General features: G+C 45.2%; 1 protein-coding gene across 2 annotated transcripts in view; it reads right to left on the minus strand.

The window, feature by feature from the left end:
• Positions 1 to 2,426: 2,426 nt before the first annotated feature.
• CHRNB3 (cholinergic receptor nicotinic beta 3 subunit) overlaps positions 2,427 to 17,423 on the minus strand; it is a 47,184-nt gene continuing 32,187 nt past the window's right edge. Inside the window, exons 4-6 of one of the 2 annotated variants that reach the window (XM_084629451.1) lie at positions 16,346 to 16,455; positions 9,929 to 10,811; positions 2,427 to 2,913 (exon numbers count right to left, since the gene is read on the minus strand). In XM_084629451.1, the coding sequence (XP_084485577.1) occupies positions 2,779 to 2,913; positions 9,929 to 10,811; positions 16,346 to 16,455 (1,128 nt within the window). In that variant the 3' untranslated portion in view covers positions 2,427 to 2,778. The remainder of the gene's footprint in view (positions 2,914 to 9,928; positions 10,812 to 16,345; positions 16,456 to 17,423) is intronic. The other variant, XM_084629452.1, reaches the window with a different exon arrangement.

Below are 17,423 nucleotides of genomic sequence, written 5' to 3' on the forward strand. Positions count from 1 at the left end.
AAATCCCCCCTCATTCTTCTCTTCTGTAGACTAAACAATCCCAGTTCCCTCAGCCTCTCCTCATAACTCATGTGTTCCAGAACCCTAATCATTTTTGTTGCCCTTCACTGGACTCTCTCCAATTTCTCCACATCTTTCTTGTAGTGTGGGGCCCAAAACTGGACACAGTACTCCAGATGAGGCCTCACCAATGTCGAATAGAGGGGAACGATCACGTCCCTCGATCTGCTGGCAATGCCCCTACTTATACACCCCAAAATGCCATTGGCCTTCTTGGTAACAAGGGCACACTGTTGACTCATATCCAGCTTCTCGTCCACTGTCACCCCTAGGTCCTTCTCTGCAGAACTGCTGCTTAGCCATTCGGTCCCTAGTCTGTAGCGGTGCATTGGATTCTTCCGTCCTAAGGGCAGGACTCTGCACTTGTCCTTGTTGAACCTCATCAGATTTCTTTTGGCCCAATCCTCCAATTTCTCTAGGTCCCTCTGTATCCTATCCCTCCCCTCCAGCGTATCTACCGCTCCTCCCAGTTTAGTGTCATCTGCAAACTTGCTGAGGGTGCAATCCACACCATCCTCCAGATCATTAATGAAGATACTGAACAAAACCAGCCCGAGGACCGACCCTTGGGTACTCCGCTAGATACCGGCTGCCAACTAGACATGGAGCCATTGATCACTACCCGTTGAGCCCGACAATCTAGCCAACTTTCTATCCACCTTATAGTGCATTCATCCAGCCCATACTTCTTTAACTTCCTGGCAAGAATACTGTGGGAGACCGTGTCAAAAGCTTTGCTAAAGTCGAGGAATAACACGTCCACTGCTTTCCCTTCATCCACAGAACCAGTTATCTCATCATAGAAGGCAATTAGATTAGTCAGGCATGACTTGCCCTTGGTGAATCCATGCTGACTGTTCCTGATCACTTTCCTCTCCTCTAAGTGCTTCAGAATTGATTCCTTGAGGACATGCTCCATGATTTTTCCGGGGACTGAGGTGAGGCTGACTGGCCTGTAGTTCCCAGGATCATCCTTCTTCCCTTTTTTAAAGATGGGCACTACATTAGCCTTTTTCCAGTCTTCCAGGACTTCCCCTGATCGCCATGAGTTTTCAAAGATAATGGCCAATGGCTCTGCAATCACATCTGCCAATTCCTTTAGCACTCTTGGATGCAACGCATCCGGCCCCATGGACTTGTGCACGTCCAGTTTTTCTAAATAGTCCCGAAACACTTCTTCCTTCACGGAGGGCTGGCCACCTCCTCCCCATGCTGTGCTGCCCAGTGCAGTAGTCTGGGAGCTTACCTTGTTCGTGAAGACAGAGGCAAAAAAAGCATTGAGTACATTAGCTTTTTCCACATCCTCTGTCACTAGGTTGCCTCCCTCATTTAGTAAGGGGCCCACACTTTCCTTGGCTTTCTTCTTATTGCCAACATACCTGAAGAAACCCTTCTTGTTACTCTTAACATCCCTCGCTAGCTGCAACTCAAGGTGTGATTTAGCCTTCCTGATTTCATTCCTACATGCCCGAGCAATATTTATATACTCATCCCTGGTCATTTGTCCAATCTTCCACTTCTTGTAAGCCTCTTTTTTGTGTTTAAGATCAGCAAGGATTTCACTGTTAAGCCAAGCTGGTCACCTACCATATTTACTATTCTTTCTACACATCGGGATGGTTTGTCCCTGTAACCTCAATAAGAATTCTTTAAAATACAGCCAGCTCTCCTGGACTCCTTTCCCTCTCATGTTATTCTCCCAGACTCTCAGTCTTGTTACACTTAACCCTTGGTTTCATGTACCTGAAATTACATAGAAAATGTATCACAGTTTGTAAGTCTGGAACATGAGCAAACTCAGATTGCACAGCTTTGGGAATGCCTCCTGACATAAATGCAAATTATACCTGCCAGCCAGTACAGGCCCACAATTTTCCTCATTTACCAATGGGGGAGACAGAAACCAAGGTATGCAAATAATCTGGAAGAGGTAAGAGTATGCCCTCAGTTCTTCTAGGGGGAGTTAAGACATTCTGTCCCCACAAACCTGCTAATCCTAGGGTTTATATTCTAGTGACTTCAATGGGAGCAAAGTTATGCCAAAGCAGAGCACTTTGGAAAATCCCACCTGTAACGTGTTTATATTTTCTAATGCACAAACACACACCTTGTAATAGCCGGTTATGAAACACCTAGATAGGTATATAAAACAGCTGTGCTTATTACACTTAAAGATAACAAGGTGGACTGACAAAACCTTAGCGCATCAGTGCCCTGTGTATTCCTAGACTATTTAATTTTTCTTTGAACGTAGCATATTTAATACATGAGGATCCCATTTGTTAACAGACTATTTGGATCAAAAAGAAACAGTCACCTTTCAAAAAAAAAATCATGAAATCATATTGTAATATAATCAGCCTTTATAGGATTAATTAGTTAGGGCCCAGTTGTGCAAACCTTGCTCACATTAATGAACACTTACACGCACAAGTAGTTTCATTGATTTCAATGGGCAAGTAAATACCCAGCAACCTAAGGGTTACACAATTGAGCCCTCAAGTTGTACAGCAATTTGCAGATGTAAAGCACTATTCAAGTGAGAAGCATAATTATTATTATCAATATCATTTACTGCAGCCAGAAGGCAATGAATTTTCATTTCCATCTCAATTTGGTTTTGTCGACCCTGCACTCATTGAAAATTAAAAGACCCATCAGTCTCAAGGGGCAACTGTATCTTTCAGCCATTCTCCACATTAACACATGAATTTATTCCTATAAACTGCTGCTTAACCACGCCTGTAAAGCGGGGGTAAATATTAAAACAGAACCTGTCACTGACACCACCAAAAATAACCACAGGAAGATCCGATCGAGGACTTGAGCTACAAATTTCCAGTCTTGAACTACCTAGAAGAAACAATAACAACAATATTAGCTTGGTTCTTTTTCTTACAAGTTTCAATATATTTCAGCTGCAAAAATTGCAATTAAAATATGCTCTGTGCTAGTTATAATTTTGAACAAATGTTGCCAATGCCATAAATATTGTTCCCTTGGGCCCCAATCCGTCAAACACTTACGCACATGCTTACCTGAGTAGTCCCATTGACTCCAATGAGTGTGCTGCAGTGATTAAAATTAAGCACACGTATACGTGTTTACAGGATTGGGGCCTTAAAATGGTTTGATAAAAATTTTTTAAAAGGTTCACCCTCAAGTACTTTGCCATCGATCCAGCAAAGCCTCAGGCAGAGCTTTCCGAATGTGAGCCGTCCCATTTACTTCACTAGGTTTGAGTGCTTTGCTGGGTCAGAGCCTAAAACACACAGTGCATTGAGGAAGAAATGGGAGTTTGCATTCCCAGCTGTAAGTTCTGGCACATCCCGGCATGCCTAATGTAAAACAAACCAGGAGAAAGTTTTTATCCTCCCAGTTTCACACGGAGAGCCTGTGACCATGGACACAGACATCAAAATGCAAAATATTGTTTTTCCTGTAGATCCCCTTTTAACTCATTGCAGATATTGGGCCAGAGTCACCAAGAGGCTCCAGCTCTTCTAAATGCACCTTAATTGGCAGGGTTATGGCTGCTTTGTGTTTCAGTAGTGGTACAGAGGTGCTAAAGGGTACTGGTGACTCTGGTCCATTATGACAGGTTTCAGAATAGCAGCCGTGTTAGTCTGTATCTGCAAAAAGAAAAGGAGGACTTGTGGCACCTTAGAGACAAACCAATTTATTTGAGCATAAGCTTTCGTGAGCTACAGCTCACTTCATCAGATGCATCCGATGAAGTGAGCTGTAGCTCACGAAAGCTTATGCTCAAATATATTTGTTCGTCTCTAAGGTGCCACAAGTCCTCCTTTTCTTTTTTCTGGTCCATTAGTTACCATTTGTTTGGCCAACCTAGTCACTCTGAAACTTAGTCATCAGAAAGAATCATGCACACCCAAAACTGATCCTTTTCTGAAAATTACCTACCCTGCTACCCTTAGCTAGAATAAGTAATTCAAGGTATGTCTATGCTAGGGAGACCAGATGTCCCAATTTTATAGGGACAGTCCCAGTTTTTGGGTCTTTTTCTCACTCAGGCATCTATTACCCCCACCTCCTGTCCTGATTTTTGACACTTGCTATCTGGTCAGGCTATTCGATGCTGTATTGTAACCAGGTCTCTGAGACCGGGCTTGTGGACTGAGTGTTTCCAAACCTGCGTTTGAAAAGCCACACTGCATTGTAAACCTGAGTTTACAGTTGCTGGACCCAGGTCTCAGAGCCATGCTAACAAGGCCATATGGCACTATGCAGACTGGCTGACACAGGCCTGTGGCTGGAGCTGTGCCCTGCTGCAAAATGACAGGGCTTGGACCTAAGTCACAGGAGCACTCGGGTTCTGACCCACGCTGCAGCAGGGTCCACTCAGGGCCCGTGTGCTTGCTGACCCAAATCAGACTGATTGGTGTGTGAATGGAAGGGGGGCTTGGGCTCAAACCTGAGTCGCAGCCCCAGCTTAATGTGCCATGTAGCCATACCCTAAGTGGTCCAACAGCTTACACCCATGCCAGGAGTACAAAAGAAGAGACATCTTTTAAGAATATCTGCTAGCAGGCTGCCTAAACAAGCCTTTCTGACCTCCAGGCAAGAGACCGAGAGGCCAAACTGGAGCCACGCTCTGCCGCAAAATAGTGGCTGCTGTGGCATTTTTACATCTGAATGTAAGAGAGCTGGAAAACTGGGAGCAGGACAGGGTTGATTGGTGCCTGGTTCATGTAGCGAGGCAGGAAGAATGACGGTGATGCCCTCAGAGAAAGTCCCCTCCCTCCCTGAATGAGGTACGCTGGCAGGGCTGTTTGGCTGTGGGAAGCTTGTCCTGCTATTGTCCAGCAGCTAAAGAGAGGACTTCAATCACTAGGGCTAGCAAGCTCTTTAACAAGCTTAACTGCTATGTACACTTCATTTACAGCTATGCAGATTAGCTTGGGGATGGGGGGAGTGACAGTGACACTATAGAAAGAGGGTTTCAGAGTAACAATACAGAGTGTTAGTCTGTATTCACAAAAAGAAAAGGAGGACTTGTGGCACCTTAGAGACTAACCAATTTATTTGAGCATAAGCTTTCATGAGCTACAGCTCACTTCATCGGATGCATACCGTGGAAAATACAGAAGATGTTTTTATACACACAGACCATGAAAAAATGAGTGTTTATCAATACAAAAGGTTTTCTCTCCCCCCACCTCACTCTCCTTCTGCTAATAGCTTATCTAAAGTGATCACTCTCCTTACAATGCGTATGATAATCAAGGTGGGCCATTTCCAGCACAAATGCCTCCAACACCACTTTCTACAAGCCATTACCCTCTGATCCCACTGAGAGTTACCAAAAGAAACTACAGCATTTGCTCAAGAAACTCCCTGAAAAAGCACAAGATCAAATCCGCACAGACACACCCCTGGAACCCCGACATGGGATATTCTATCTACTACCCAAGATCCATAAACCTGGAAATCCTGGGTGCCCCATCTTCTCAGGTATTGGCACCCTGACAGCAGGATTGTCTGGCTATGAAGACTCCCTCCTCAGGCCCTACGCTACCAGCACTCCCAGCTACCTTCAAGACACCACTGACTTCCTGAGGAAACTACAATCCATCAGTGATCTTCCTGAAAACACCATCCTGGCCACTATGGATGTAGAAGCCCTCTACACCAACATTCCACACAAAGATGGACTACAAGCCGTCAAGAACACTATCCCCGATAATGTCACAGCTAACCTGGTGGCTGAACTTTGTGACCTTGTCCTTACCCATAACTATTTTACATTTGGGGACAATGTATACCTTCAAATCAGCGGCATGCTATGGGTACCCGCATGGCCCCACAGTATGCCAACATTTTTATGGCTGACTTAGAACAACGCTTCCTCAGCTCTCGTCCCCTAACGCCCCTACTCTACTTGCGCTATATTGATGACATCTTTATCATCTGGACCCATGGAAAAGAAGCCCTTGAGAAATTCCACCATGATTTCAACAATTTCCATCCCACCATCAACCTCAGCCTGGTCCAGTTCACACAAGAGATCCACTTCCTGGACACTACAGTGCTAATAAACAATGGTCACATAAACACCACCCTATACCGGAAACCTACTGACCGCTATTCCTACCTACATGCCTCCAGCTTTCACCCTGACCACACCACACGATCCATCGTCTACAGCCAAGCTCTGCGATACAACCGCATTTGCTCCAACCCCTCAGACAGAGACAAACACCTACAAGATCTCTGTCAAGCATTCTTACAACTACAGTACCCACCTGCGGAAGTGAAGAAACAGATTGATAGAGCCAGAAGAGTTCCCAGAAGTCACCTACTACAGGACAGGCCTAACAAAGAAAATAACAGAACGCCACTAGCCATTACCTTCGGCCCTCAACTAAAACCCCTCCAATGCATTATCAAGGATCTACAACCTATCCTGAAGGACGACCCAACACTCTCAAAAATCTTGGGAGACAGGCCAGTCCTTGCCTACAGACAGCCCCCCAACCTGAAGCGAATACTCACCAACAACCACATACCACACAACAGAACCACTAACCCAGGAACCTATCCTTGCAACAAAGCCCGTTGCCAACTGTGCCCACATATCTATTCAGGGGACACCATCACAGGGCCTAATAACATCAGCCACACTATCAGAGGCTCGTTCACCTGCACAGCTGCCAATGTGATATATGCCATCATGTGCCAGCAATGCCCCTTTGCCATGTATATTGGTCAAACTGGACAGTCTCTACGTAAAAGAATAAATAGACACAAATCAGATGTCAAGAATTATAACGTTCATAAACCAGTCAGAGAACACTTCAATCTCTCTGGTCACGCGATTACAGACATGAAAGTTGCGATATTACAACAGAAAACTTCAGAAACAGACTCCAAAGAGAAAAGGAGTACTTGTGGCACCTTAGAGACTAACCAATTTATTTGAGCATAAGCTTTTGTGAGCTACAGCTCACTTCATCGGATGCATACTGTGGAAAGTTTAGAAGATCTTATTATATACACACAAAGCATGAAAAAATACCTCCTCCCACCCCACTCTCCTGCCGGTAATAGCTTATCTAAAGTGATCACTCTCCTTACAATGTGTATGATAATCAAGGTGGGCCATTTCCAGCACAAATCCAGGGTTTAACAAGAACGTCTGAGGCGTTCATACACATTGTATGATAATATACATTCATATACATTGTGTATGATAATCATGTGTATGATTATCATACACAATGTAAGGAGAGTGGTCACTTTGGATAAGCTATTACCAGCAGGAGAGTGAGTTTGTGTGGGGGGGGGAGGGGTGAGAAAACCTGGATTTGTGTTGGAAATGGCCCACCTTGATTATCATACACATTGTAAGGAGAGTGATCACTTTAGATAAGCTATTACCAGCAGGAGAGTGGGGTGGGAGGAGGTATTTTTTCATGCTTTGTGTGTATATAATAAGATCTTCTAAACTTTCCACAGGATGCATCCGATGAAGTGAGCTGTAGCTCACAAAAGCTTATGCTCAAATAAATTGGTTAGTCTCTAAGGTGCCACAAGTCCTCCTTTTCTTTTTGCGAATACAGACTAACACGGCTGTTACTCTGAAATCTGTAGTGATAAACACCCATTTTTTCATGGTCTGTGTGTATAAAAACGTCTTCTGTATTTTCCACAGTATGCATCCGATGAAGTGAGCTGTAGCTCACAAAAACTTATGCTCAAATAAGTTGGTTAGTCTCTAAGGTGCCACAAGTACTCCTTTTCTTTTTATAGAAAGAGAGATTTCAGTAAAACGAGGCTGCTCACATGGTAGAGGTTGGCACTAAAAGGCCAAGGTTCTAGCCTGACTCTGGGGAAGGAGCAGGTATGGTTGTGTGATTTCTATAAAATGAGGCAGCTAGCCAAGAGGGTCCCACAGTCAGAAGGAAAGAAAGTAAAACCCTTAGGTACCACAGAGATGCCACGTATGGAAGCAATACTAGAGTGCCAGAAGGGGTGAGTGCCCAGAACAAAAGGGAATCAGGAAGGAAAGAAGCTGATTGCCGTGGCTAACCGGCAGGGCTTGGGAGCCTATTTGAACCAAAAGAAATCGTTCCGAATTTGGAAATCTGACCCTTGTGAAGCCAATCGAACTTGAGGCTGAGGAGGGAATATGTGAAAGGGAAATTAGAAAGGCTAAAAGGGATTGTGAAGAGCAAAAAGCTACATGTATGAAAACAAACAAGATATTATTTATGTATATCAGAAGCAAGATACTTGAAAAAGAATCAGTAGGTCCACTGGGTCACCATGGACTAAAGGGAGCAGTTAAGGAAGACAAGGTTGTTGCTGAGACACTAAGGCTATGTCTACACTGCAATCCGCGGCTGGCCCAGATCAGCTGACTTCGGTTTGCATAGCTCAGGCTGCAGGGCTACAAAATGTCAGTGTATATGTTCCCGTCCGGCTGGGGCCTGGAACCCCATGAGCCAGAGTCCTGTGAGCCAAAGTCAGCGGACATGGTTGCAGTGTAGACACACCCACTATGATTTCTTTGCATCAGTCTTCACTGCAAAGGATACTGGGGAGAGAGACTTACCCGAACCTGCTCTTTTCTTGTACATTTGGGACTGTCAGATACAGAGGTGGCAGGATGAAGTGGCTAAGCTGCGAGCATATATATAAGATTCCCAGACAATTTTATACAGCTTTAGAGGAAGAGTCATACATGGACTTTTCTCTACCGGGCACTTTCATTAACACAGCATACCTGGTGTGGGACCAAAGCATTGGTTCCACCCACTCCCTCCCTTGCCCATTCACTCCCCGCTCATATATGCAGGGAAGTAGCAGATGCTTAATGCATAAAGAAGCTCAAGACTGAGTCCTCAGAATTTTTGTGGTAACTAATGACCTGAGCCTGCAACGTGCATGGTGGCAGAGCCCACATTCGCTTAGAAGGGAGCTTTCCCTGAGTAAGTTCCCCTTAATACTATTCAGATGAATTGAATAGCTTTCTCCAGGCTAAGGGTAGCCATTGTAGCTATCTGGCAGGGGATCTGTGAGCGTTTCCCATGCCCTTCCTAGGGCCGGCCAAGGAGCAAACAAATACAAATTCATAAACATCTCGGACACATTTTTGTTTTGAAGTTTTTTGAAAACAATATTCATTTTAAAAAAAAAATCACTTTTTTTTGTAACTGAAAATTTTTGGTGTTTTTCCTTTTTTGGTTTTATCATTCAAAACACTTCAACCCACTCTGTCCATAACCTGCATTTCTACTATCACAGTGATCTTCTGAAGTTATCAGGGAAATTTTAAAAAGAATAATAACTCTCTATATCTTGGGGCCAGATTGCTTTGATCCACTGCTAAAAGCTAGATGGAAACAACAGACTCTCAGAACTGAAGCTTCAGAACAAAGGATACAATTAATTATTTACCACTGATTGGAAGTAGCTACAACAAACAGCTCCTTTCAGCACGGTACTAACAAAACCTCTATTTCTTTTTCATAACTTGTCTCTATACATCACCCCACAAAATCATATCTTTTGGAAATTCCATGTTATTTCCACTTCTATGTTCATTTTTTTAAATGAACATCATAACAGACAGCTAGATAATTGGGGCAAAAAAGTTTGGAGAGCCAAATATACTTAATATTTAGTGTGTGATTCTGATATGACACATTGGTGTAAATCAAGAATACCTTCACTGAAATCAGCGGAGCTATGCTGATGTAAAACAGATACAAGGCATTTAGGTGGCTAAAGAACCTATTTGTAGGTATTAGAAAAGACAAGTTATTTAACTATGCTGGCTGTAGATGAAAAAAAATCTTCATTCTATTAGAACAACCATGTACTCTTCACGTGTTAACATTACCTGCCTGATGAAATGCTCCTTTTTTACATGGCCAGAGATGTATCTAATAGAATCAGCAGCTTTTTCCAAAAAAGCAATCACAATTTTTTCTCCATCCTTGACTTGTTTCTGTTTCTTTTTGCCCAAGATCTTTGATTTTGACACTGGGATAGTTCCTCCAGCCTCTGAAAAGGAATAGCGGTCCACATGGCCCTTCATGCATAATAGCCTAGGAAGCTTTTGAAGGAAGAGTCTTTTAACCCAGGGAGCCATAGGATGGTAGGTTGCTGAGGACCGATGGTGCACGTTAATAACGAAAACAGTAACAATAATTGATAGGGTTACAAAAATCATAATAAACAACAAATACTCGCCAATCAGAGGAATGACTTTGGAAGAAGATGGTATTATTTCTTCAATTACTAAAAGAAAAACGGTAAGGGAGACTAAAACGGATGTAGATAATGAAAGTTTTTCCCCTTCATCAGAAGGCAAATAGAACACCAGCACAGTTAGAAAAGATAATCCAAGGCAAGGGACGATTAGGAAAAGAGTGTAAAAGAGTGGGAGGCGTCTTAAAACGAAGGAGTAAGTAATGAATGGGTAGGAATGCAACCCATCCTTTCTGCTGCCTTTCATGCCTTTGGCATTTAGGATTTCCCACTCTCCATTATCAAAGAAGTCTTTCCTATCAACATTTTCATCTACTAAAATCAAGTCAACCATGTTGCCATCATAGGTCCAGGATCCAAATTTCATGGAACAATTCTGTCTATCGAATGGGAAAAACGTCACATCCATAGTGCAGGAACTCTTATAACTGGCTGGTGGAGTCCAGGTAACAAGCCCATTGTATTTCACTATGGCTTTGGTCATCAGGGAGCCTTCAAAACGTCCATCGGCACTGGGGAGAGGAGAAACAGGATCAGTTTCAGTTTTTCACCAGACCCAGTTCAGTCATTTGGATTTTTGCGGATGATACTAAACTGGGAGGAGTGGTAGATACGCTGGAGGGGAGGGATAGGATACAGAAAGACCTAGACAAATTGGAGGATTGGGCCAAAAGAAATCTGATGAGGTTCAATAAGGATAAGTGCAGGGTCCTGCACTTAGGACGGAAGAACCCAATGCACAGCTACAGACTAGGGACCGAATGGCTAGGCAGCAGTTCTGCGGAAAAGGACCTAGGGGTGACTGTGGACGAGAAGCTGGATATGAGTCAGCAGTGTGCCCTTGTTGCCAAGAGGGCCAATGGCATTTTGGGATGTATAAGTAGGGGCATAGCAAGCAGATCGAGGGACGTGATGGTTCCCCTCTATTCGACATTGGTGAGGCCTCATCTGGAGTACTGTGTCCAGTTTTGGGCCCCACACTTCAAGAAGGATGTGGATAAATTGGAGAGAGTCCAGCGAAGGGCAACAAAAATGATTAGGGGACTGGAACACATGAGTTATGAGGAGAGGCTGAGGGAGCTGGGATTGTTTAGCCTGCAGAAGAGAAGAATGAGGGGGGATTTGATAGCTGCTTTCAACTACCTGAAAGGGGGTTCCAAAGAGGATGGCTCTAGACTGTTCTCAATGGTAGCAGATGACAGAACGAGGAGTAATGGTCTCAAGTTGCAGTGGGGGAGGTTTAGGTTGGATATTAGGAAAAACTTTCTCACTAGGAGGGTGGTGAAGGACTGGAATGGGTTACCTAGGGAGGTGGTAGAATCTCCTTCCTTAGAGGTTTTTAAGGTCAGGCTTGACAAAGCCCTGGCTGGGATGATTTAACTGGGAATTGGTCCTGCTTTGAGCAGGGGGTTGGACTAGATGACCTTCTGGGGTCCCTTCCAACCCTGATATTCTATGATTCTATGATTCTGATTCCAGTTCTGTTTTCTATTCCTTTGAGATGTGCGAGCATTGACACAGTACAAGTATTGGGCAAAGAATTCCATAAATCCCAGCCGCTTTAGAAATCTGGGAGGAATCCTTCAGATGATGAGGGTCATGGCAGCCCTGGGCTTTATAAAGTGCTATTCTTTTCCTTGTTTAGCAGATCTCAACTTCTAGACTCCCCAGGTCTCTCTCCATGTGATGCGCCCACATGAACTATGGCCCAGTGGTCAGTGGAACTATTCAGGTGCCTGACACTGGGGGGCAGCATGAACTAGTGGATAAATCATGGGACTGGAAGTCAGGAGACATTGATTCTACTGCCAGCTCCGGTGACCAGCATCAGCTGTCTGTAACTATGCAAGCTCTTCACAGCAAGGACTGTCTCTCACTGTGTTCACACAGCACCTAGCACAATGGGGCTCTGAACTTAGTTGGGATCAGTAATTCCATACCTCCCAATAGTCCTAGGTTTTGTGGGACTTTGAGATCCTTCACAGATTCATAGAGTTTAAGGCCAGAAGGAAAAATTAGATCACCTCATCTGACCTCCTGTATATCACAGACCATTACATTTTACCACCTTATCCCTACACTGAGCCCAGTAACTTGTGTTTGGCTAAGACTTATCTTCCAGAAAGGCACCCAGTCTTGATTAGATGACATCAAGCGATGGAGAATCTACCTCTTCCCTTGGTAGTTGGTTCCTATGGTTAATTACCATCTCTGGTAAAACACTGTGCCGTGTTTCTAATTTGAATTTGTCTGGCTTCAGCTTTCAGCAACTGGTTCTTGTTATGCCTCTCTTTTCTAGATTAAAGAGCCCTGTAGTACCTGGGATTTTCTCCCCTTGCAGGTATTGTGTATACTGTAATCAAGTCCTCAATATTATTTTCTGATAAGCAAAACAGATGGAGTTCTTTAAATCTGTTAGGCATTTTCTCCAGCCTTCAGATCATTTTTGTGGCTTCTCTGCACCCTCTCCCATTTTACAATATCCTTTTAAAAACATTGACACCAGAACTGGATGCAGTGTTCTTACACTGGTCTCACCAGTGCTGCATGCAGCGGTAAAATCACCTCCCTACTGAGTACTCTCCTGTTTATAGAGTCCCACTTTGACCTCCAAAGCCCCATGTACTGGCTGAAGCAGTTTCTGTCCCCCTGAGGATGGCTGCGCTTGGCTCCCTACTCCAGACGTTGCAACCTGGTGCACAGGATCACTGCATCACTCCCTCAAATTTGGCCCAGCCACACCCCTCGTTGGAGGGCTGGGCCAAAGCTGAGTGGCACTGTACCCTTGTGCACCAGGGACCAGGTTGCAATGCTTAGAGTGAGCAGCCAAGCCAACCAGCCCCACAGAACAAGAGCCACAGGAGCTGCTGTTGTGAGGTGAGTGTGAGGCGGGCTCACTCTCCTACTCCCCCTCATCAGGCCTCCCACTTCTCGGGGCAGGACTCACCTCATTTCAGCCACTTGATATGTTGGCAGGTAGGTAGTTCTATGGTAAATATTATAGGCAGACCTGGTAGGGCTTCCTATTATTAAGGTTGCTTGATACTTCCCATTGTAAGACCCTGTTTTCAGTTGCTTATAACTTTGCCAAACTTTGACCATTCAGGCTGAAATTTTCCAGGCCAGCTGACATTTCTGGGAAAATTTCAGCTAAAATGGCTCAGCCATTCCCAAGAATTATATTAGCGACAAACAGGTTGTTTTGCCTGTGTTGAGAATCTAGCATCTCCATGCTGTGGAGCAGGCAGTTGAAATTTGGTAGGGGTACGGCCTTTGCATCAGGGATGTGCCTTTGCTATTCCTGTTAAAAAACTGTCCACTTTTGGTTATGAGCCTTTGAAAAATATCAGTTTGCACATGCTCAGTACAGACTTGTTAGAGCTTGGCTGAGAAATTCTCTGAAGATTCTGTCTGAACTGCAAAGGCTGCAGGGGCTCACGAGAACTTTTCTTGAAGTCACTGCTCCTGGGTGCTGCAGAGCATTGTGGTGCCAGGCACCAGAAGTGAAAATAGGGGGATTGTCTCTCTGGTGCCCACACCCCCTGCTGGGCCATGCAGAGTGAAGGATGAAACAGCCTGAGTTGAACACAGAAGGAACAAGAGCTGGAAATGCAGGGAGATTGGATGAGGAGGCTGGGGTGGGAGAGACACTGGCACTTGCTGAGCAAGGAGAATGAGGCAAAGATCCCGGGACGAGGTGCCTGGTCAGAGACTGGGATACAGAGTCAGGGAGGGGGAAGACTGGGACTCAGACAGAAACCCCAGAGGGGAAGACTGGGACTGGCTGGGCAAGGAAACTGGGACTGGGATGAGTAATCAGGGGGGAGGAGGGGATATGGGACTGGCTGGGTGAGGAGACTAGAACTGGAACAAGGAGCCAGGGTGGGGAGGGAGATGCAGGATAGGGAGTGGCTGGGTGAGACAGAGGCAGAAGGGCCTGGGAGCACTAGAATCATAGAATCATAGAATATTAGGTTGGAAGAGACCTCAGAAGGTGATCTAGTCCTCTCCTCCAGAACCTGAATGGAACTAATTATTCCTGAGTCTCAATATTCCTCAACTGTCAGCAAATAGCTGTGAAAACCACTGGGAAAATGTCTGTCTCACACCTGCCTCCCCCAGTGGCTGCTCCTCACAGAGAATGACAACCTACTACTGCTATCAGTTCATCTGTTATCTCAAGCAGCAGAGGTCCATGCAGTGGAACTAAAGATTTCAACCTGCTGATGTTCCTGTGGGTGTCAATATGGTTCCATGTGATGGATTTTCTGTATTTTTTATTTGTTTTTTGAAAACAGAAAATTACACGCAAAACTATGTTAAAAGAGTGTTAAAGTTGCAAAGTCACTGAAGGATGCAGGGGTCCTGTGGGGAAAAAATAGTTTGTGATCATGTAATTAATGGACTATCAAAAAAGCAGACTCACAATAGGGCCCTGTTACAGTGGCATGGACAACCTTCATTCTGGCAATTTCTAACTGAAGGGCTTGACTTTGCAGCCTTAGTGTTTTTAATGTCTTTTTTGTGTGCAATAAATAATAATAATAGAAAAGTTGAGCCCATGTTTAAGTGCTTTGCTGGATCAGGGCCTAGGCTAGTGCACGATGCACTACTCAGCTCTACTGCACACTGGAGATGGTCAATAGGGTATAACAGAATGTGCTGATCTCATCTGCACCTGTCTCTTTTGTGTACTTATTTTGCTCCCTCCAGAACCACTCCCTACTATGGAGATTTCCTCTGTGCAAGTTTCAGGGTAACATGGTAGCTGGAATGCAGAGAAGGAACAAAAACATGCTCCAAACAAACTGTTTAATTCTACTGTCTACAGAAAGCACCTGGGAGGCCAGGGAAACACTGTGAAGTTTTGTAGCACCTTTAAGTAACATGAACCAAATTCTGCCTGGTGTTTTGCCCCTGTGCACTTGCAAGACAAGACCTGGGCAAAGTGGGAGTAAGGGGAGAGTCCTGCCTCACACTGCAGCTGATCCAGAGAGTGGGGATGGGCAATTGCTCCTTTTCTCCAAAAACCCTCCCTGGCAGAGTACCACAGGGATCATCTATTCTATCTCCCCTCTGCCACACGAGGCCAACTGGGAGTAGTGGAGAGATGCTACAGACTCTGCTCCTAGCAACAGGCTGGTAGCACCCAGCTGTGACCTGTGTTCTCCACGGATGCAAATAATGTCAAACTCCCAGAGTTCAGATCTGGATCTGAACGCTCCCCAGGATCAGGTGTGATTGGATTAACAATGACACATCAGGCCCAGGCCAGAACCACAAAGTGCAGGTCTGAATCCAAACTGCCCCAGAGTTTCATTCTTTTATTTCTTTGAATTTGTAAAACAGAATTCTAGGCACGCCTGTCCAGTGCGTAATATGGACATAGACAAAGGACTGTGTCCCTAGACAAATCCATCTCAGCACACTCCCTGTTCACCAACCTTAGGGAAGAGAAGGGAAAGACGGGCTGTGCAGCCTGCCTGGAAAGTTAACAAATCTGGGCTCTGGCAGGCCAATGCGGGGAGCAAGTTCTGAAATGGAGGACCCCTCAGACAGAATGCCTGGCCAGCAGCTCCCTCTTGCTTACACTGTGGGACCTCCATCCAGCTCAAGCACCTCCGCTGATCTCAGCGGGGGCAGTATATCACAAGGAGAGGATCTCTCTCCGGCAATCCTGTCCCAAGCTATTCAGGCCTTTGAATCCCACCCCAAACCTTACTGGAAGCCAGTGCAGATCACAGAGCACTGATCTAATGCGCTCCCAGTGTCCAGCTCCACTCTGCACCAGCTTCAGTTCCTAAGTGGTCCCAACATGTAACCCCAGGCAGAGTATATGACATTATATGGAGCAATCTAAGCCAGCAAGCATTCTAGTCCAGACACATTTCTGGATAGTCGCTATCTAACGAGATCCATGGTTAAGCCCGGTGCTAGCCAGCATGGCTGGAACTGAATGTTAGTGATTCACTGAATAAGTCTAAACAACTATCTGAAACCCTGAGCAATGAGCCTTGCTTCAAAACGTGATGAGCCTTATACTCACTTTTCAAACAAAACAATGTCCGGCAGCCACAGCGACTCTGACGGAACCCGGATCGCCGTGATCCCACCATAGTCCTCAGGATTCCAGCACAACTTATGGTCAGTCCATTCCTGCAATGAGCCAACAACATCCTCTTTCCATTCAGACACAACAGGTTCCCACCGCCAGATAGGTCATTGGGCCATCTCAGAGGGATTGTAATACACAGATGTAAACCCAGCACAATGGGACCCCAAGTCCTGATTGGAATATATGTATCACAACAACTGTTGTTGTTATTAATTTATTAATTATTAATTATTACTGAAGTTGGTGGTGACCCCTATATTTAGGTTGTAACACTTTTCATTATAAAAGGATTCTTGTAACCTTTCTTTGAGAAGCTCTCTCGCCTCCACTGTCTGCAACAGGCCTGTGATATTTGACAGGGAAAATCCCTTCAGGATAGAGAAGTTCCTTTTCTTTATCCTGTGAAATTCTATTCAGATTTGGTCAAGACATGAAGGGTTAAAAATCACTATTTTTTCCTTCTCTCCCTTCTTTCCCTTCAGGAAAATGTCGGCAGGCTGCCAAAATCACTGAACATTCCCAGGCTGGGCTCACACCACAACCAAAACAGCAGCAGTAACGTGCATGGAGAACCCCAGTCAGCTGCCAGGGTGGAGAGATCCAGGCTGATCCCCTGAGCCTCTTCCCTGCCCTCTCCAACCTGGCACATGGGACCCAGCATCCCAGCCCCCCTCTGGGGGAATTGTATGGGGCAGGAGCTCCCTCATCTTCCAGAGCTGGCAGGAGAATGCAAAGCCAGGCTCCACCCATAAACCCCCGGACCTAATACACGTCCCAAACAACTCTCCCACTCCTTGCGGGCCCACACAGGGTAGGAGCCCCCACCTTCCTGGGTGGGAAAGAGAGTGAGTGGCATCAGACTGCCTGTGACTACCCTATGAACCCAGCACATGCTGCCAATGGCCCACACTTCCTCCTTCTGCCATGTACTGTAGTTAGTCCTGCAGCTCAAGTGGTAACAGGCTGTGTTGCAGAACTGAAGTCTTGGGGTTCAAACCCTATAAATGAT

Source organism: Lepidochelys olivacea (assembly GCF_965140295.1).
Source record: "Lepidochelys olivacea isolate rLepOli2 genome assembly, chromosome: 5".
NCBI lineage: Eukaryota > Metazoa > Chordata > Testudines > Cheloniidae > Lepidochelys > Lepidochelys olivacea.